Source organism: Saccoglossus kowalevskii, chromosome 1 (genome assembly GCF_978046115.1).
Source record: "Saccoglossus kowalevskii chromosome 1, keSacKowa6.1, whole genome shotgun sequence".
Taxonomy (NCBI): Eukaryota; Metazoa; Hemichordata; class Enteropneusta; family Harrimaniidae; genus Saccoglossus; species Saccoglossus kowalevskii.
Window position 1 is genome coordinate 37,116,482 of NC_140641.1, and position 21,898 is coordinate 37,138,379.

General features: G+C 34.4%; 2 protein-coding genes and 1 long non-coding RNA gene across 3 annotated transcripts in view; all 3 read left to right on the forward strand.

Annotated features, from left to right (window-relative positions):
* The first annotated feature begins 401 nt into the window (after positions 1 to 401).
* On the forward strand, positions 402 to 1,796 carry LOC146750879 (uncharacterized). The gene has a single exon (XM_085497786.1). It carries the CDS (start codon positions 402 to 404, stop codon positions 1,794 to 1,796), a length of 1,395 nt encoding a protein of 464 aa, XP_085353912.1.
* Positions 1,797 to 5,348: 3,552 nt separating this feature from the next.
* Positions 5,349 to 16,220, forward strand: LOC100366677 (uncharacterized). Its single transcript, XM_006821680.3, has 4 exons — positions 5,349 to 5,458; positions 8,311 to 8,461; positions 11,220 to 11,474; positions 12,239 to 16,220. The coding sequence occupies exons 2-4, from the start codon at positions 8,327 to 8,329 to the stop codon at positions 13,130 to 13,132; spliced, it is 1,284 nt and encodes a 427-aa protein (XP_006821743.2). The 5' UTR covers positions 5,349 to 5,458; positions 8,311 to 8,326; the 3' UTR covers positions 13,133 to 16,220.
* A 569-nt stretch (positions 16,221 to 16,789) lies between these two features.
* The window catches only part of LOC146750880 (uncharacterized), a 28,786-nt gene continuing 23,677 nt past the window's right edge, over positions 16,790 to 21,898 (forward strand). Inside the window, exon 1 of the long non-coding RNA XR_014928233.1 lies at positions 16,790 to 16,880. This is a non-coding gene — a long non-coding RNA (uncharacterized LOC146750880). The remainder of the gene's footprint in view (positions 16,881 to 21,898) is intronic.

The following is a 21,898-nucleotide window of genomic DNA, read 5'->3' on the forward strand; positions in this document are numbered from 1 at the left end:
CCAATGACCAACTTCAGCAATTTATTTTATGATGGATGGACCCACAATGATATTGTTGTGCGCCTAGCAGGCTGCCCCTCACAGAAGCTCTGCAAAATTGTTTGATTTAGTGAATACCATCGATTATTAAGCTGTTTTTGTGCCAATACTCCATTTATGAACAGTCAGAGAACACGTTGGACTAGCAGAACTGTCATTGTGTGTGCCAGAATCGCTGTTTGCTGTAATTTCTTCATATCCTTTTTGTTTTGTGTTTCAACTCAGTCACCATTTTCATGGTAATTACCTTGCATGGACAATAGACTCATTTATATTCATGCACACATGGAAATACCTGTCACCACTCAGCAGTTCAAATGAAAAGACTCTTTGAAATCGTTGTCCTACTAATTATCATTCACATGCGAATGAACAATCATTCCAGGAGAATTAATTATACTAAAAAGGATCTATTCAGTATTAGGAACAGTAACATCTGTACTATTGAGCACAAATGCTCCCTCTCAGTCTGGAATAGGATCAGATCATTAGGTATTCAGTCAAAGACATCAACCCACAGAGGGAAAAGAGCTGGTACTCGTAAGCTGAATTCTCACCCACAACGTACAATTACAAGGAATCAGCATTTCCAGCTTGGTTGTTGGAATGTACATTTAATTCAGAATAAGGCTACACTAATTTCTGACTATATTGTAGAACATAATATTGATGCACTTGCAATCACAGAGTCATGGCTGAAAGCCAGTGGCGATGAACCAATCATTAATGAAGTTACACCAGCTGGATACACTTACCATCATTTTCCGCGTGTGAAATCAACTGGTGGAGGGATTGCATTTATATTTAAGTCGAGTATTACAGTCACCACCTGGAAGCCACTACAGAATGTTACTACCTTTGAAGCTGTTGAAGCCACTCTGCGTTACCATGGAATTACTTTTAAAGTCATTATTGTGTATCGTCCACCTCCCAACACGAAGAACAAATTCACTGTCTCTAAATTCTTCAATGAATTTGGAGATCTTCTTGAATCTTCATCTACATACACTGGCAATTTATCTATTATTGGGGATTTCAATTTTCACTGGGCAAATGTATCACCGGATCCTAATACTCGTAAATTTCAAGAATTACTGGACTCGTGTAATTTAAAGCAGTGGGTGAACACTCCAACACTCACTCATGGTCACACATTAGATCTGGTCTTCACAAATCCTGACCTGATTCTCAATGTCACTGTTGACACTGTTTATATTTCAGATCATTTCCCAATCTATATACAAGTCTTACTACCTAAACCTCCATTAGTTCAAAAGGAAATTAAATATCGTCGCATTGCAGATATTGTTGTGGAAGATTTTGAATGTGCCATTAAGGATGCTCTAATCCCCAGCCAACCTTCAGCAGATGTGAACCTGGCTGTTTCTCATTACAACTCGTGCCTCAGGAAACTACTAAATAAACATGCACCGCAACGTAAACAACGTATCACTGTGCGCCCTAATGCAGATTGGTATACAACGGACATGATGGTAGCTAAGAAAACACGCAGATTTCATGAAAGGAAGTGGCGTACTACGAAACTAGAAATACACAAGCAAATTTACCGTACCCATTATTGTAAAGTTAACAAGCTCATTCAAGATGCTAAATCTAAGTACTATTCAGATATAATTGAAGAGAACGCTCACAATCAAAAAGCACTATTTCAGTTATCATCTAATCTAACCACTGATAAAACATCACCACTGCCAACTCATTCTTCACTTAATCAATCAACTCACAGAAACATTTAGTGAATTTTTCACAAACAAAATCACCAATATTCGGCATGGTTTGGATTTAGACAGACAGGGTGATAATAATCCAGTCATTTCTATTTCAAATGCTACATGTACATCTGAACAACTTTCAAGTTTCCAGCCTACTACTATACAGGAACTCAAGAAAATCATTAAGGAATCACCATCTAAATCATGTTGCTTCGACCCAATTCCCAAATATTTATTGAAGAAAGTTCAATCACAGATCATACCCTGATTCATGTATCTCATCAACCTATCTTTCCAACAAGGACTCATACCAGCTAATCTGAAGTTTGCAGTTGTCATACCACTGCTTACAAAGAAAACACTTGATCAGCAAATACTCAATAATTACCGACCTATCTCTAACCTACCTTTCCTTTCAAAAGTTCTGGAAAAAGTCGTCGCCAGGAGACTAAATGACTACCTTGCTAGGAACTCTCTTCTGGAACCTCTCCAGTCTGCATACAGGAAATTTCACAGCACCGAGACAGCACTCATCAAAGTCCACAATGACATATCAATGTGTATTGATGCAGGACAATATGTTATCCTTGTCCTCCTAGACCTGTCTGCTGCCTTTGACACGATTGACCGTGACATCCTTCTTGCAGGGCTGGCAGATATGGGCATATGTGATCTTGCCTGGCAATGGCTAGCTTCATATCTCACGAACAGACATCAGTCAATTGTCATTAATGGTCATTCATCTAAAGAAACAACCCTTCATTATGGAGTTCCCCATAGATCAGAACTCTGTCCCCTGTTATTCTCAATTTACATCTCATCACTTGGTCAAATTATTCGTCACCACAATCTTCATTTTCACCAATACTCTGATGACAATCAACTTTACCTTTCTTTCACTAAAGATAACATTTCAGCTGCCACATCGCAAATTGAAAATTGCCTATCTAACATCAAAGCTTAGATGGTTAACAAAAAACTACAGCTAAATGATGGTAAAACAGAGATATTGCTAATCCGTTCAAAATTTGACCTATCTCCAAACCCCTTGCATGGTATCAACATTGGATCAACACTCGTTAAACCGGTTAAAGCAGCTCGCAACATTGGTGTCATCTTCGATGATTCACTTCAGTTCAGTAAACATATCATCAGTACATGCCAGAGCATATACATGCATATCAGACGCATAGGACTCAGTCGCCAACATCTATCTGAGTACTCTTATTATAACCGCTAAACTGGATTACGGCAATGCCTTACTCTATGGCTTACCAAAATCACAGATACACCTGCTTCAGAGGGCTCAAAACTGTGCTGCCAGTCTAATTACACGTACCAAAAAATTTGATCATATCACTCCTGTTTTTCGTAAATTACATTGGCTGCCAGTTCACTATATGATACACTTCAAAATTTTACTACACACGTACAAGTGACTACATGGATTGACACCATCCTACATATCGGACCTTATTGACAAAAATCAAAACCAGAGAACCCTTCGCTCAATTAAGAAACATACACTTGCCGTACCTAGAACTCATCTTAAGAATTATGGTGACCGGTCATTCGCCCATTCCTCGCCATCTTTATGGGATGATTTTTTGGGATCAATCACCAAATGACATCTGTTCTGCACCAAATGTTAACATCTTCAAAACCAAACTCAAATCTTAACTGATTCAGCAAGCCTATCTGTGAAACCAAGCGTCATTGAGCATCACTGCGATGGATACTAGGCGCTATATAAACTTGTATTTAATATTATTATTATAATGCTTTGCACACTTCAACGGCGTCCGCCACGGAGTTAACTCCGTTCGTCCAAAAAGCTAGAATCCATTGCTATGGCAAGCCAAGTGTTGCAATATTATTTAAAACAAATTTGTTTGTTTTTTCAAATCCATATTTTATTCCACAAAACGCGATTTACATTTGTAAAATCCATATTTCATTCCATAAAACGCAATTTATGTTTGTAAATTCTATTTTACATTTCATAAAATATTATTTTATTCTCTAAGATTCGTATTTGATTTCATCAAACGTATTTGATTTCATCAAACGTATTTCTGTTCAAAGAATTCCTATTTAATTATTTTAGAAGTAAAATGAATGACACAAAATGACATATACATTTGTGTACTGAATGGAATATAAATTGTACACAACAAAATGGCATCTGAATAATTAAATAGAAATTCTTTGACAGAAATACGTTTGATGAAATCAAATACGAATTTTAGAAAACGAAATAATATTTTATGAAATGTAAAATAGAATTTACAAACATAAATTGCGTTTTATGGAATGAAATATAGATTTTACAAATGTAAATCGCGTTTTGTGGACTGCAGAAACTTGAAAATCGGTGTGAATACTGCTGGTATGTATTGTATTGTGAATCAACCATAACTTGTAGGGGGCGATTTCGTGACCAATCATAATGGTAACAAACACGCATAAGAATTTTGATCAAATTTATTATTTTTTTTTTAAATAACTAATGTATGTAGATTTTTTTAAAACCAGTATATATTCGTGACTCAGTTGCTCTAAATTTTGATTTATCGAAATCTGGGTAAACTTTATACTATGTATAGTTGAGGTAACTGTAACTGATGACGCGTAACAACCCCGGAAGGAATAAAAAGTGCCACAAATAAGAAAATACAAACGAAAAAATTAAAATATTTTGGTTTGTGTTGTCTCATTTCAAAACCAGTGTTTAAATACTTCAAGTTGGCAAGAGTAATTTTAAATACAAAATATTTTTTTCATTTTCATCCGTCGCTATCAAATTGTTTTTATTTTTCTTGGCTTCATTGAATAACTTATTTCTCTGTTGATGACAATTCCGGGACAACACAAAATGATTTTATCTTAAATGTGTTTGGAAACGCAAATATCGCAAAATCTATAATCAACAGGAATTTACCTATACTAGACTATGATAAGACTTCTCTTTAGTGTTAAGTTATTAATATTTAAAAGCTAATTTTCTAACTTGATACTAGTTTTGATTGTAATGATTGTTTCAATTTATTATAAATGTTAAGAGTTTCTTTACATGAAATGCTTCGTTTAGAACGATGTTTTCAATTGACTGAGTCGAATCAAATATTTGACTTCTTGTTTGTGAACGTAACAATCAATCCCAGTCTCGCTATAGATGGCCTTTATCTTCTTTGAATTTACCATTTGGAGTAACAAAACAAAATTGTTAAACTGTGATAATGTAACATCAGTTGCTAGCCTTGATGTATTCCATTTATATTTTTTGTATTTTCAGATTCAGGTTTCATTACGTTTTTTTAATCGTAATTAGTCTCTTTTGAAATAATCACGCGCAGTTGTGTAGTATGTTTGTATCAGATGTATATCAATTTCGGAAATATACAGGCCAGGTTTACACGCTCCTAATGGTACACTACGCGTGGATGATTTAAGTGCTATGAGCTGTGCGAGAATTTTTTTGCCCAATGACAGACCACAGTGACCAACGTTTTACTGCCATGCCTTCACCTTTTATTGGAAGACGCCACCAACGACTGACTTAAACTAGTCGGGTGAGCCGCCATTTTGAATATTGTAAACAAGAAAGAACACGAACACACCCGGAGAAAACTTTGTTGTAAATTTGAAGTATCTAGGGTACTTTTTAAGAAAATCCGGCTTGATAGGTAAGTTGGTGGGTGTTGGAATTTTAACATATATCACTCAATAATCGGTAAAATGGGTATGAGACAGCACCGATTTGCCACAGTGATATGAAATGTTCATGCAAACTCCAAATCTTCCAAAATCTTGTAGTGTGTTGGCGGCGGCGGCGGTGTTGTCTGCAGATATTGCTGTGGTTCATAGCTCTATCATGTTTTCGTTTAGATCATAGAAGTAAAATGGTTACGTGCAGGTATCTGAAAGACTTTTATGTGCGACCAGCAAAAGAGGAAATCAAGTTGATTTGAAGGAGGAGTCAGTAATGTGCACATACATGGAGAGGGGGCGCTGGTGTAGGGTGCGTTGATAAACAAATTCAGGGTAGAATTTATTGAAAAATTTGTTTTTAGCTGCAAACAAGAGTATTCATTGATTAATCAATACAATCACAAGTTTTTAATTACATGTATGTGTGTAGTGTATTTTCTGCATCTTATTAAACTAAATACTGTTATCTTTGGGCCAAAAATAACACTTTTATATTATGAGATATTATATTGTTTCTCAAATGTTCGAAATTAACTGAAAATCATAAGACATGTGTGTGGTTTACGCTTACATCATTAATTTATTCTGCTGCTTCTTATTGCTTCTCTTGTGGAGGTTTCATTTTCACATGTTTAGCAGCTAGCAGCTTCTGTCAGTGCAAAAAAAACAACTGGGAAGTCATGCTTTATTATGTATTTGGTCTTTTAATAATAGTATATCTCGCTATGATTTTTTTAAAACATAAATTCACTCTGGATCACCAGGCAGACTGCTTATAACATCTTTAGGCTTGACATAACCACAGTCAGCGTGAGGCAGACAGACTAATGTTGAACACTGTTCTTCTTCTCAAAATAAAACCCAAACCTAACTCCACACTAACCCACCATAACCTCAGTAAAATATGATTCTACAGGACTATTTTACATTGGTTTCTGATAAATTATAAATCTACATGAAACTCTCCTGATTAGTCACAGTTACTTGCGTGTTGATAGTGTTGATATTAAAATCCACGATTAAAGGAGAATTATTCAAGTTTTATACATTCACTTATTTGTGAACGGAAATACTTTATGTGGCTAGTTTTTCATATTTACTGGCGTCACTTATTTAAGTACATGTATCAGTAAAAAATGTGAAAATTAAAACATAATGTAAATTACTATATTTTCATTTGGAATTTATTTACGCTATTTTCACTAAATGAATGAATCAGTGCAAATAAAATCCAGCAGAAATACATTTTTTCCTGTATTTTTCATCCAACTCATGCAAAATAACCAAAATGTCTTTTCAGTGAAAATTAATTATTATTATACAGTAGCGGATAGTAATAAGGGCCCTACATGTATGCAGTATTCTATTACAAAAACAAGTTATGAAACTGAACAAGTGGCATATCAACTGTGGTGTCTAGATTGAAGGTCACTACAATAAAATATTTTTGGCTCACTACAGTAGTGTGTTTGTCTTTGTCAATTCTTGTTCCACTGGGAGGATTGGAATGAGACATGGTACTATATCATGAACACCAGATCGGATTGAAGGAAACATGTGCATGTTAATTAGGTAGATTGTAAAATAATTAATCAGTTTTAGCATTTTCGTTGTGAGTGACTAAACTGTTTGCATATTAATTAGTGAATTTGCATATTAATTAAGTACTTTTCAGCATGTATACTACAATAATAATACAAAGTTTGGTCAAATGGATGAAAATTTAGTCAGTCTGAATCATTTTAGTGTGTTGAATAATATTACCGGTACTGATCGTCTGTCTATCATCCATGTCAACGTTTTACATTTAAAATCGCAAGTCTGATTGCTTTGATATTGGTTGGTTTTGGGTAAACCTCTCTTAGGTTTGTTAATTTTGAGATGATACATGTATTTTCAATTCTTGAATTTTGATGAATATTTGTGAGCATCCAATTGTTTTATTCTTTGTACTGTACACATACATGCCTCAAGTGAACTCATCTAAGATTTGTTCATTTCATGACTATATCTTCAATTTTTGTGAATACCTTTAGCATTTTTGGTAAAAAATATAACTTCTTGAAAACTGTCTATATAATTGTTTTATTTTGTTTATACCACAGGCAAACTTAACATCTTTTTTGTTACTGTATCTTCAATATGTTTGTCTTTAGTGAAAAAATGCTATTTTTGACTTCTTCTTACTACTATTCTGATTGTGATAATATTTTATATGTAGATGTAGGCTCCTCATGGACTTGAGGAAAATATATTCATATTTATACCATGGTTGCTATGATGTATTGGACTTATTGTGTTATATACACTACTTGAGTGGAGTTTAATCAAGTATACTATATCATAATTACATACAGCCATGGATAACCCTTCTGTAACCTTAGTCCATAACAGCTGGGTATAAACATATTTTCTTTTCTTTTTGCCTTGCAAAGTTCAAAGAAAATTATATAATTTTGGCAACAACACTCTTCCTATTCACAGGTGGTGCCATTAACATTTATTTCCTCAATTTCAACCTCCATCCCCAAGGATATAGAATAATTTATCCCTTGCCCATAAATTAAATTATATTTTCACCACATTGTATCATTTATAATACACAAGAATTTAAAACAATAAACTTCTTGTAAATAAACACAACAGTGAAGCTTTGACTGACAAGTCACTTGTTTATAAAATGATCTGCTTGTTTCTGTGGATTTCACTGGAGGTACATGTATCTGTACACACTACTGACTGTGGCCGACATTAATTGAATAATGTGAAGTAATGATGATGGTTTTAACTCCATTCCAAACTAGTATTTGTGTGTTTGTTTTAACAGCGTGACATTTGACAAGATGACGCTAACAATAGAACAAGTGATGGCTGATGCCAAGAAGTTAGTGGACAGACTGAAAGAACATGACAGTGCTGCTGATACTCTAATTGCACAGTCAGAGACACTCAATAAAAGGGTAGACGCAATGAAACAGGTAAGTGTTATTGAACTACCGTATTAAATATCGTAAACCACATCAATTTGGCGAGTTCGTACAAATTTTAATATTTTGCATTTTTGAAAATGTCACAGCAGCTTTCATGAAATTTTATCCATTTTATGATTGAATCGTCAAATTGTGAAAATTCCAATTAGCAAAATAAAACTTTTAAATATTACACAAGGGTATAAAGCATGGATTTCATAGGATTCACTTGTATGCATGCTGTAATGTTATCAAGTGTGACACATCGATCACATGAGTTCTTTTTGCCAGACTGGATTGTTGAATTGGAATTTGACCAGATAGGTCAAATCTGTTATTTTAACCAATGAAGTTTCTATTTTGCACAGAAACAGTTCTCTGGGAATTCCCTAATATTAACAATGACATTTTTTAATTGAATGTGGAAATGAAATATCGATGTTAAAGTGCTATCTGTTGATATTGATTTCAAGGGAAAAAATGTCATAACTGCGGTTTGATGATTGCGTGAATCATATATTGATGTGCAAAACAGAACATAAATACTTAATAAACAGCCTCTAAAAAGACAGCTTTAAAAAGACAAACGTCCCAACCTGTCGCATGAATTCAATGATACTTGCATAATGTGTCAGCGTGACTCGCTTGGCCGAGCTCACATGTATTTAAATTCGGGCTTTGGCGTTCGAAAATCTGATACTTTGTTGACAATAACACGTGCAACGCGTGCACGTAGTCCAGATAAAATTTGAGTGCGTAAAACGTAATTTGACCTTGCTCTAGGTCAACATTTTTCCATTGCTTTTCGACCTCATTTTGTGATTTTGTTTATGGAATTGACCCAACATATTTACACACCCCCTCCAACAATCCCCAATGTAACTTTATTATAACAAAACAGAGTGTGCAAGTGTGCCGGTATATCTTTTTTTGGAACATGTGATTGGCCCTGAAAAGGGTCGTTTGTTTTGGAGCAGAATACGATTTAGACTGGAAAGGTCGGGACTTTTTTTTTGTTTTAACAAAAAAAATATAATTACAGCCAATACAAAGTCAGCTTAGACATTCAGTTGTGAGACATAACAAAATAAATGGTGCCAGCGATAGATTTTGCGAATGAAAGAACAAAATAAACGCAATCAAAGGCGCCGACCACACGCGTTGAAAATAAACTAATAGAACGCGTTGCGATGAGAAATCTCGCCTGCATCTATCATTCACGCAAACGCACACACATGCTATTTTCGTATGTTGAATACGTTGGCAACGTCGTCAAATATTTAGCCCAATCACTGAATAAAAAAACATTCAAGCACACGTGCACTGGCGCCAGATGAAGTGAAAAAAATGAAAACAAAATTACGTCTGCACTGTGCATTTGTAACAATAACCAAAACCATTAGGTTACATGCCAAAACTACCGACTCAGGATTCATCATACACAAATATAGCCACTTTCATGGAACTGTTCGTTTTTGTAATCCACTTTGTCGGCTCAGTTGATTTGAGTGCACTGACCCAAATTTTAAAATAAAAATATTGTATAAAATAAAGACACAGTTCCGTCTGTAGTCAATATATCCATCATTTGATTGTTCCAAAGTTGCGTTGACAACGACGGGATGCCTTGGTGAAGCTCTCATTTTCACCATGGACGTACTGGGAGCTCCATGGTCTCACAAAAATCACGTGTAGCATTATGACGCGCAACTTGAATGTAAATATTATGCAATAATAATGGTAAAGTTTTATCTCTGACAAATAAAAAGACGCAATAAATTGAACTGGTGGTGTATTTGACCTCGAAAGCTACTGCATAGCAAACATGAACAAAATGATTTATAAACAGACTATAACTACAAACGAAACAAATTCTACTCAAATTAATTCTACAGTTTTGCTTTCTCTGGCGATCCTGTGCATAAAACTGAAATTTAAACAGGTCGGCATTTTACCGGTAAACCGGAAAATCAATGCATAAATTAACTTGTCAGAAGTGTGAATTGCCTCCTGCCAGTACGGTAACGGCCTTGCCGGTACGGCTTATGACCTTCGGGTACGGTAAAGAACCGGCCTGAACGGTGAAGAACCGGCCGGTACGGTAAAGCAGCGACCGGTACGGTAAAGAAACGCACGCCTTGGGATACTCACAGGAAACCGGCTTGGTGGTAATGATCAGTTCCCTTGTTCAAAACAATAAACCTTCAAAGAATACATGCACAATGAAAATGTTTCATGAATAGTCAAACAAATAACTGCATTTTGGAAGGGATGGACATTTTGGTGACCCCAGCCATAAGAATCGTGCAATCATTGTCATTGGGGGGGGGGGGGGAGTGTCTTTACCAGACTTGCGTGTTAATGTAATGAATGTGTTGGGAATACTGAATGGGACGCTGGTTGAACAATACTCTTCCATCTCACCTACAAGTATTGTACAAATGCAGTGTCTTCACATCATAATAAAACTAGTTCTATCCCAGAGTTGTTATGAGCCACCGTGTTTCTGCTTGACTGCACTAGTCAGAACATACAATGGGTGGTATAGCATTGTTAAAAGATGTATTGTTCAATATACGTGTACAACTCTAGTGGAATTGAAACCGCTTAGTTTCATGAACCTTGGAGGTTGAAACGCCCGGTATGTGATGGTTCTTAGCTGTGTGTACGTGGGTGTCTGTGTGAGGGTTTGGATAGAATGAAGAACAGTGAATTTACATGCTAGCACTGACTTGCGATCTTTCTGTGTTTGTTGTTTTACATTTAGTACCAAGACGATTTAGCCGAGATGAATGATGCCGCGAGACACCGACCAAGATCTGCTTTAGTCTTAGGTATACAGCAGGAAAATCGACAAATTCGAGAACTTCAGCAGGAGAACAAGGAACTGAGGACAGCGCTGGAAGAGCACCAGTCTGCTCTGGAGTTAATAATGAGTAAATACAGAGAACAGGTTTTGAAATTAATGCTCGCTAATAATTGGGACAAAGCAAGTCTAAATGTTCATCAAGAGAACTCTAAGGTTTGTGTTTTTACTAAATCAAATAAGTTTTAATGAAATTTAAATCTTCCTTACAGTATTATTTACAATAAATACCTACATAGAACCACATTTGATATTTTGAGTGGTTTATCAGTCTAGTTTTTTTAAAGTAATTTCATATTGCTCATGTTTACAATACTCTGATACTGAGTCAGTTATTGAATACTTATTTAAATATTCTAAAACATATATCTAAGTTACAATCAATTAACAATAATGGTGCAATATCCACTCATACAAAATACAAAATTATCATGCGTATTAATTAATATAAAATAAATTGCATGGCCTTGACCTTAACTGGTGTATTCATTCATTTGATCTAGTACACTTTTAACACCTGTCTTATTCTCCAATCATTTGGTGACATGAAATACCTCTATAACCACACTTAATGTTTAGTTCAGACAGATTTCATGCTGTTGTAATGTTGAATGGATAAAGTATGCCAGATTTTTGATGACAAATGAGTTACGTAATAAAAACTAAACCAGTCCACATTAGTATAACACAATGCCATGTGCACAATGTTTCAATGTTTGAGTCCCATATTTTTCCCGCAAAAATTTTTGTGTAATATGTTGCCTATTTATAAGTATTTTTATATAAATGTTTGTTAATTTTGAACCAAATGGACATCATTTCTCTTTCGATACAAATCTTGATCAAAATATGTATAAAAAAAAATATGTCTACAAAAGTAGTTCATAGGGTTAATAATAATCTCTATGGATTCAATGCAGGAGCTACAACACATGACAGAAAAAATTTGTGAAATGGCTGCAGTGATGACTTATGCCATGAATATGGATGATGAATCCGTTGCTATGGAAACAGAACTGCTTACTAGGCTACAGGTGGAAAACAAGGGACTGAGGGAAGTACTTGGGATCAGTCGACGATTTAACCACAAGACAAACATTATTAATCAAACATCATCAGACAATCTTGTTACTAAAAGTGGGTCAATTGAAAAAGAAATTGTAAATGACAGTCAAGTTGATATTGAGGAGAAAGGAAGAGAAAGTGAAAGTACTGAGGATGATTCTGAACATTCACAAGATGAGGGGGTTGATGTTGTCATGAAAATAAAGGATGTGAAAAGAAATGATGAGGGAAAAGACAAAGATGAAAAAGAAGATATTACGAAGGAAAAAGACGAAATGAAGGTGGTTTGTTCTAATGCTGGGGAAATAAAGGAGGACTATTCTAATGATGAAAAAACAGAAGAGAAACCTTTCAAAGATAAAGAAACAAAAGAATCTTCCAAAGATGGAGAAACAAAGGAGGAGTCTTCTAAAGATGGAGAAACAAAGGAGAAATCTTCCGAAGATGGAGAAACAAAGGAGGAATCTTCTAAAGATGGAGAAACAAAGGAGAAATCTTCTAAAGATGGAGAAACAAAGGAGAAATTTTCCAAAGATGGAGAAACAAAGGAGGAATCTTCTAAAGATGGAGAAACAAAGGAGGAATCTTCTAAAGATGGAGAAATGGAGGAGGATGCTGATAATAAAAATGAAAAAGAAACAGAAGAGCAATGTCATAAAAAAGACAATAAGATTGAAATAAGTGATAGTTTGGACAAGAATGATAAAAAAGATGAAGAAAGTGATGATACAGATACTCCCAAGTGTTGAATGATGTATTTATGTTACGATATAACTGTGCTTTGTTCCTAAAAGACAATTACAATTTTTGTGTTTCTTAGACTGTTTTTAAGTTCTTACCTCATCAGGAAACTAAGATTGTAGTGTGTGTACACACATTTGACACCATTTGCTTTTCTTTTTAGATAATGAAATACGGGTTGTTGTCTCATGTTAACAAGTAAATATCCAGCACTACAGTAGACCAAAGCTAAGTCATCTGTGCAGGCACTTTAACAGGGATTTGAATTTTGCATTTTCTATTGTATTAAAACAAACTATATACAGGCTAAAGAAAACTTTCTATTTTGCTTTAATCCAAAATATGGTAGATATATTTGCATTCTGATAGCAAGTTTCTTTTGAGTCTTTTGACAATCATGTTGAATATGTGATGGTTTGAATTTTATGCGGATTGCATGAAATATTTTCAAAATGTTAAATTTGTCAATGGTTTTTAGTGTCGATGAATATTGTCAATTTAGTAATTTGATTGTTCAAACTAAATTTGCTTCAGAATAGTGTTTGAACACAAAAGAATTACTGTGGCGAGCAATAATTTTGGTTCAATCTGGTTCAATTCTCAAATATTGCCTGCATTTAGTGCATATACCGGTATATTGTAAAATTGTTCACATAATAGTCACAAGCTTTAAGATATCCCAGAATGTAACATTACTAAACATGTAGACTGTCTCTCTGGCCTGATGTTTTTTAATCTAATGCTGCAATGCGATTGCGAAGCGAAGGACTGTAAGACCAGAATCATTGTCATAAGCTGCTATGCAATCACTCGCCACTGTAGAGAAATTTTCCTGAAATGTATCTAGGTGATTGACAGGTATAATGTCACAAAATTGCTATCGCAAGTCGCAGGGGAAATGCAATATTTTATTTTGCTGATGAATTTTTAGAAAAGCTTGGCGTGATTTGGCGTTTTCATGCAGATGAGTGTGGCAATTTGCAAATTTTATTTTTTTTCAGATGCTTTCATAATTAATAGCAAGGCCCTTATTACAGTCCCTGGACCCTTAAGGTCCTCGCTTTAAAATGCCTTTGGCATTTTGTAAACATGTTACATTAAATCATTTTAGTTGAAAAAAAACAAACATTAGACCAGAGGGACTGTCAGCAGTCAACATTATTATGCAATATGGATAACTTGAATATTTGTAATTTTGCTGTTGATACAGTGTGCTGCAAAATACACATGCACTTCAATTAAATTTATGGTACGTACCAGTAATTCAGAGCATTCACAATACATACTATTTTGTGCATCACCAAACCTACGTTTTTACTATACGATAAATACGATAATCCAGTGTTCATACAATATCAAAACAATTATTAATGAAGTAATTGATATTGCCTTTATGTGCTGACCTTGGTGCTGTCTCAGTTCAAGAATGATAACAGTATTTTAGATTCTCCAGTCATGATTTAAATACTACAATTGACATTTACTTGATTTGATATAGAAGCAGGTAAACCAGTTTTAATAATAAACTTTCCCACGATTGTCTTTAATTTCAGCCAGTTTATTTCTATATAACATTTACTCCCAGTACCTGTCTTGACTTTGCAGGTTGAAGATGATGTCCCAATCATAAATTCATTTACTGAATCTTGCACTAATCAAGTTTACAACGATGATGATTACCATATTAGCTCTATCAACAGAGCATACACTTATATTCATAATTGCAGCTTTTTTTGATGTGGTATCATATTGAAATTTTTTTTATTTGATTTCATTCATTATTGAACTCATTAAATACAGGACAAGGACTGTGCTTTGTCAATACATTTTGAGTGTTTCTATTATTTACATACTTTAAAGAGTTAATTGATGGGTTAATGGTGTTAACAATTATGATGTAAAGTTTTTCAGTTTAATATCTCATACCAACATCTCAAAGAAATGCTGACAATGCTGTTTTCAAGTGCCAGCAAAGTTCTAAATAAGTGTTGTATTTGCTATATTAGCAATGCTTATGCTAGGGATCAATGATCCAGTATCAGTTGACTTGTATACAGTCTCTTTTTTTGGGTGTTTTTTCAATGAAATAAAATATTATGTAAGAGTATGAATGGTGAAAGCCGGGTTACCATGAAACAAACCAGAGACTTTTGTTCCTTGGAAAGGTTCCCCTCACTATGAATATTAATGAGCATTTCAATGACATGACATTGACAATGATGGGAGGAGCATTCATACATGTAATTACATTTATTCAAAATGATCATAAATGACAGGCAAGAACTGCTAACATGCTGACAAAAATGGGCAGGGGTTTTTTCTAAACCGGAGAACAGGGGCACAGCGCACCCCAATACTCTCGGTTGGCGCCCGCTTACTGAATTGCCGATTGAACTTTCAAGTCATTAATATATATTTCTGCCATACAACATGAAATCTTTCTTGTTGATTTGATAGAACACTCAAAAAACACTTGCACAACATCACGACCAGAAGTGTATGTATCGAAGACCTCTCATTGGTGTTCTTGAATTGATGTATAGCCTACTGATAGTATCTTTAGTGCATCTTTTGCACTCTATTGCAATGCCATAACAAATCTCAAAGAATATTGTGAAATTTCAATTTCGGCATGGTTTCTAAAATTAACAAATTTGACCTTAATGCTGATTGTTGAAATATTAATGACCCTATCAATCATTGTATCACACACAGCCCCAGACTGGTAAAAATCATCGTCCATGTCGCAAGAGCGTGTCTACAAGGACACAGTTTCTTTGTTTCGCGGTAATCCAGCTTTCACAATTTATTCTTTCGCATAATATATTTTATTGAAAAAAACATCAAAAAACAAACATGCGCTAATATCTTATAATTTTGTATTCACGCTGCCTCACTTTGGTGTTGGGTATGTTTTCAGATTACTGATAATTAGTAATATTTTTAAAGATTTTTATTTATAAGTGGCAGAATGATATAAAGGTCCATTTTGTTCACAGAGAAGTAGTACATTTTACAATGTGTATTTAGCATCAACTTTGTTGGTTTATTCTGTAAAAAAATGCTACTAATAAAGATAAACACAGTTGTGTCTAATTCTATTTGTCTATTGTTTTGTGGACATTGCCTCCAATACTTTTTATGACAGGAACGTTCTATTTTCTGGCTATAACCTTAATAGGAAATCATGTTCATTTGGTCCAAAATTAACAACAAAATAAATAAAAATGTATACCCAAATTGGAAAAATTGTGGTGAAAAGCGTTTTCCAATTCATTGTTATAAGATGATTAAATTCACAAACTGCAAAAGCAAGAGTGTGCATGCCAAGTGTATCTAAAACAATATTGTATTTGTGCATACGCATCAATGTTATTTATATCCCAATAGTACATCATTCAGATCAGCAGACAACTAATTATCTAACTGGTCATCCTCTGCTGAACACTATTGAGTGTAACCATGACAACACAACAGGTTATAGGTGATAAAAAATAACTTTGTGATTAGTATAATTGATATCAAATTAATAAATATGATACATTAATTGCGAAGTGTTTGGCGTTTCCTTAGTAACATTAATTTCCAATGACGCACAACTCAATTATTTTTATAATGATAAACAAATTGGGTAGCTACTTTTATCTAATAGAGTGAAAAGACCTAGAGGCAAGACATTTAGTTTGTTGGTCCCGCGCTGAGCTGATGTCTTTTTAAGTCTTGTCGCAGCACAACCACGAGGTAAAAGTTTTCAAGGTAAAGTCTGGTGTATTATTACGTGTCTTGAAAGAATACTGTAAGAGAACATTAGTGTGTAATATTCAGCCTGTATAAATGATACAAGTATGTAAAGGGCAGTTACATGAGTGCACTAGATTATACCTGTGAATTATTATGGAGATTATTCTCATATTGTGCAGTAAATGTTGTGGTTATGCATGCATAAATACATTTTCCCTGTTACATTTGAAATGTGAGCAATTTGCTGACTTGTGAATGTTCAAAAGGACAACTAACAGCGTCTTGATGACCCTTGATATAAATCGCTGCATGTGAGGACCACTTTCGAAATAAATTGTCAGTGTCTTGATGACTTGCGATATAAAGGGTCATTGTCTTGATGACTTGTAATATAAATAGTCATTGTCTTGATGACTTGCGATATAAATGGTAATTGTCTTGATGACTTGCGATATAAATGGTCATTGTCTTGATGACTTGTGATATAAATAGTCATTGTCTTGATGACTTGTGATATAAATAGTCATTGTCTTGATGACTTGTGATATAAATGGTCATTGTCTTGATGACTTGCGATATAAATGGTCATTGTCTTGATGACTTGCGATATAAATGGTCATTGTCTTGATGACTTGTGATATAAATAGTCATTGTCTTGATGACTTGTGATATAAATGGTCATTGTCTTGATGACTTGCGATATAAATGGTCATTGTCTTGATGACTTGCGATATAAATGGTCATTGTCTTGATGGCTTGCGATATAAATGGTCATTGTCTTGATGACATGTGGTATAAATGGTCATTGTCTTGATGACCTGTGATATAAATGGTCAGTTTTGATGACTTGTGATATAAGTGGTCATTGTCTTGATGACTTGTGATATAAATGGTCATTGTCTTGATGACTTGCGATATAAATGGTCATTGTCTTGATGACTTGTGATATAAATAGTCATTGTCTTGATGACTTGTGATATAAATGGTCATTGACTTGATGACTTGCGATATAAATGGTCATTGTCTTGATGACTTGCGATATAAATGGTCATTGTCTTGATGGCTTGCGATATAAATGGTCATTGTCTTGATGACTTGTGATATAAATAGTCATTGTCTTGATGACTTGCAATATAAATGGTCATTGTCTTGATGGCTTGCGATATAAATGGTCATTGTCTTGATGACTTGCGATATAAATGGTCATTGTCTTGATGACTTGTGATATAAATGGTCATTGTCTTGATGGCTTGTGATATAAATGGTCAGTGTCTTGATGAATTGTGATATAAATGGTCATTGTCTTGATGACTTGTGATATAAATGGTCAGTGTCTTGATGAATTGTGATATAAATGGTTATTGTCTTGATGACTTGCGATATAAAGGGTCATTGTCTTGATGACTTGCGATATAAAGGATTATCTTGAGGACTTGCGATATAAATGGTCATTGTCTTGATGACTTGCGATATAAAGGATTATCTTGAGGACTCGTGATATAAATGGCCAGTGTCTTGATCAATTGTGATATAAATGGTCATTGTCTTGATGACTTGCGATATAAATGGTCATTGTCTTGATGACTTGCGATATAAATGGTCATTGTCTTGATGACTTGTGATATAAATGGTCATAGTCTTGATGACTTGCGATATAAATGGTCATTGTCTTGATGACTTGTGATATAAATAGTCATTGTCTTGATGACTTGTGATATAAATGGTCATTGTCTTGATGGCTTGCGATATAAATGGTCATTTCTTGATGGCTTGCGATATAAATGGTCATTGTCTTGATGACTTGCGATATAAATGGTCATTGTCTTCATGACTTTCGATATAAATGGTAATTGTCTTGAGGACTTGCGGTATAAATGGTCAGTGTCTCGATGGCTTGCGATATAAATGGTCATTGTCTTGACTTGCGATATAAATGGTCATTGTCTTGATGACTTGTGATATAAATGGTCATTGTCTTGATGACTTGCGATATAAATGGTCATTGTCTTGATGACTTGTGATATAAATAGTCATTGTCTTGATGACTTGTGATATAAATGGTCATTGTCTTGATGACTTGCGATATAAATGGTCATTGTCTTGATGACTTGTGATATACATGGTCATTGTCTTGATGACTTGTGATATAAATGGTCATTGTCTTGATGACTTGTGATGTAAATGGTCATTGTCTTGATGACTTGTGATATAAATGGTCATTGTCTTGATGACTTGTGATATAAATGGTCATTGTCTTGATGACTTGTGATATAAATGGTCATTGTCTTGATGACTTGTGATATACATGGTCATTGTCTCGATGACTTGTGATATAAATGGTCATTGACTTGATGACTTGTGATATAAATGGTCACTGTCTTGATGAATTGTGATACAAATGGTCACTGTCTTGATGACTTGCGGTATAAATGGTCATTGTCTTGATGACATGTGGTATAAATGGTCATTGTCTTGATGACCTGTGATATAAATGGTCAGTTTTGATGACTTGTGATATAAGTGGTCATTGTCTTGATGACTTGTGATATAAATGGTCATTGTCTTGATGACTTGCGATATAAATGGTCATTGTCTTGATGGCTTGCGATATAAATGGTCATTTCTTGATGGCTTGCGATATAAATGGTCATTGTCTTGATGACTTGCGATATAAATGGTCATTGTTTTCATGACTTTCGATATAAATGGTAATTGTCTTGAGGACTTGCGGTATAAATGGTCATTGTCTCGATGGCTTGCGATATAAATGGTCATTGTCTTGACTTGCGATATAAAGGGTCATTGTCTTGATGACTTGTGATATAAATGGTCATTGTCTTGTTGACTCGTGATAAAAATGGTCATTGTCTTGATGAATGGTGATATAAATGGTCACTGTCTTGATGACTTGCGATATAAATGGTCATTGTCTTGATGACTTGTGATATATAAATTGTCACTGTCTTGATGACTTGCGATATAAAGGGTCATTGTCTTGATGACTTGCGATATAAATGGTCATTGTCTTGATGAGTTGCGATATAAATGGTCATTGTCTTGATGATTTGTGATATAAATGGTCATTGTCTTGATGACTTGTGATATAAATGGTCATTGTCTTGATGACTTGTGATATAAATGGTCATTGTCTTGATGACTTGTGATATAAATGGTCATTGTCTTGATGACTTGTGATATAAATGGTCATTGGCTTGATGACTTGTGATATACATGGTCATTGTCTTGATGACTTGTGATATAAATGGTCATTGTCTTGATGACTTGTGATATAAATGGTCATTGTCTTGATGACTTGTGATATAAATGGTCATTGTCTTGATGACTTGTGATATAAATGGTCATTGTCTTGATGACTTGTGATATACATGGTCATTGTCTCGATGACTTGTGATATAAATGGTCATTGACTTGATGACTTGTGATATAAATGGTCACTGTCTTGATGAATTGTGATACAAATGGTCATTGTCTTGATGACTTGCGGTATAAATGGTCATTGTCTTGATGACATGTGGTATAAATGGTCATTGTCTTGATGACCTGTGATATAAATGGTCAGTTTTGATGACTTGTGATATAAGTGGTCATTGTCTTGATGACTTGTGATATAAATGGTCATTGTCTTGATGACTTGTAATATAAATGGCCATTGTCTTGATGACTTGTGATATAAATGGTCACTCTCTTGATAACTTGTGATATAAATGGTCATTGTCTTGATGACTTGTGATATAAATGGTCATTGTCTTGATGACTTTTGATAAAATGATCATTGTCTTGATGACTTGTGATATAAATGGTCAGTGTCTTGATGACTTGTGATATAAATGGTCATTGTCTTGATGACTTGTGATATAAATGGTCAGTGTCTTGATGACTCGTGATATAAATGGTCAGTGTCTTGATTAATTGTGATATAAATGGTCATTGTCTTGATGACTTGTGATATAAATGGTCATTGTCTTGATGACTTGCGATATAAATGGTCATTGTCTTGATGACTTGTGATATAAATAGTCATTGTCTTGATGACTTGTGATATAAATGGTCATTGTCTTGATGACTTTCGATATAAATGGTAATTGTCTTGAGGACTTGCGGTATAAATGGTCATTGTCTCGATGGCTTGCGATATAAATGGTAATTGTCTTGACTTGCGATATAAAGGGTCATTGTCTTGATGACTTGTGATATAAATGGTCATTGTCTTGTTGACTCGTGATAAAAATGGTCATTGTCTTGATGAATGGTGATATAAATGGTCACTGTCTTGATGACTTGCGATATAAATGGTCATTGTCTTGATGACTTGTGATATATAAATGGTCACTGTCTTGATGACTTGCGATATAAAGGGTCATTGTCTTGATGACTTGCGATATAAATGGTCATTGTCTTGATGAGTTGCGATATAAATGGTCATTGTCTTGATGACTTGTGATATAAATGGTCATTGTCTTGATGACTTGTGATATAAATGGTCATTGTCTTGATGACTTGTGATATAAATGGTCATTGTCTTGATGACTTGTGATATAAATGGTCATTGTCTTGATGACTTGTGATATAAATGGTCATTGTCTTGATGACTTGTGATATACATGGTCATTGTCTTGATGACTTGTGATATAAATGGTCATTGTCTTGATGACTTGTGATGTAAATGGTCATTGTCTTGATGACTTGTGATATAAATGGTCATTGTCTTGATGACTTGTGATATAAATGGTCATTGTCTTGATGACTTGTGATATAAATGGTCATTGTCTTGATGACTTGTGATATACATGGTCATTGTCTCGATGACTTGTGATATAAATGGTCATTGACTTGATGACTTGTGATATAAATGGTCACTGTCTTGATGAATTGTGATACAAATGGTCACTGTCATGATGACTTGCGGTATAAATGGTCATTGTCTTGATGACATGTGGTATAAATGGTCATTGTCTTGATGACCTGTGATATAAATGGTCAGTTTTGATGACTTGTGATATAAGTGGTCATTG

What these genes read in the sequence shown, in the direction of transcription:
- LOC100366677 (XM_006821680.3), top strand. Translation starts at nt 8,327, where the DNA reads ATGACGCTAACAATAGAACAAGTGATGGCTGATGCCAAGAAGTTAGTG. An exon ending in GGGTAGACGCAATGAAACAG is followed by an intron (nt 8,462 to 11,219) that starts GTAAGTGTTATT and finishes TTTTACATTTAG; the next exon opens with TACCAAGACGATTTAGCCGA. An exon ending in TTCATCAAGAGAACTCTAAG is followed by an intron (nt 11,475 to 12,238) that starts GTTTGTGTTTTT and finishes GATTCAATGCAG; the next exon opens with GAGCTACAACACATGACAGA.
- LOC146750879 (XM_085497786.1), top strand. Translation starts at nt 402, where the DNA reads ATGCGAATGAACAATCATTCCAGGAGAATTAATTATACTAAAAAGGAT.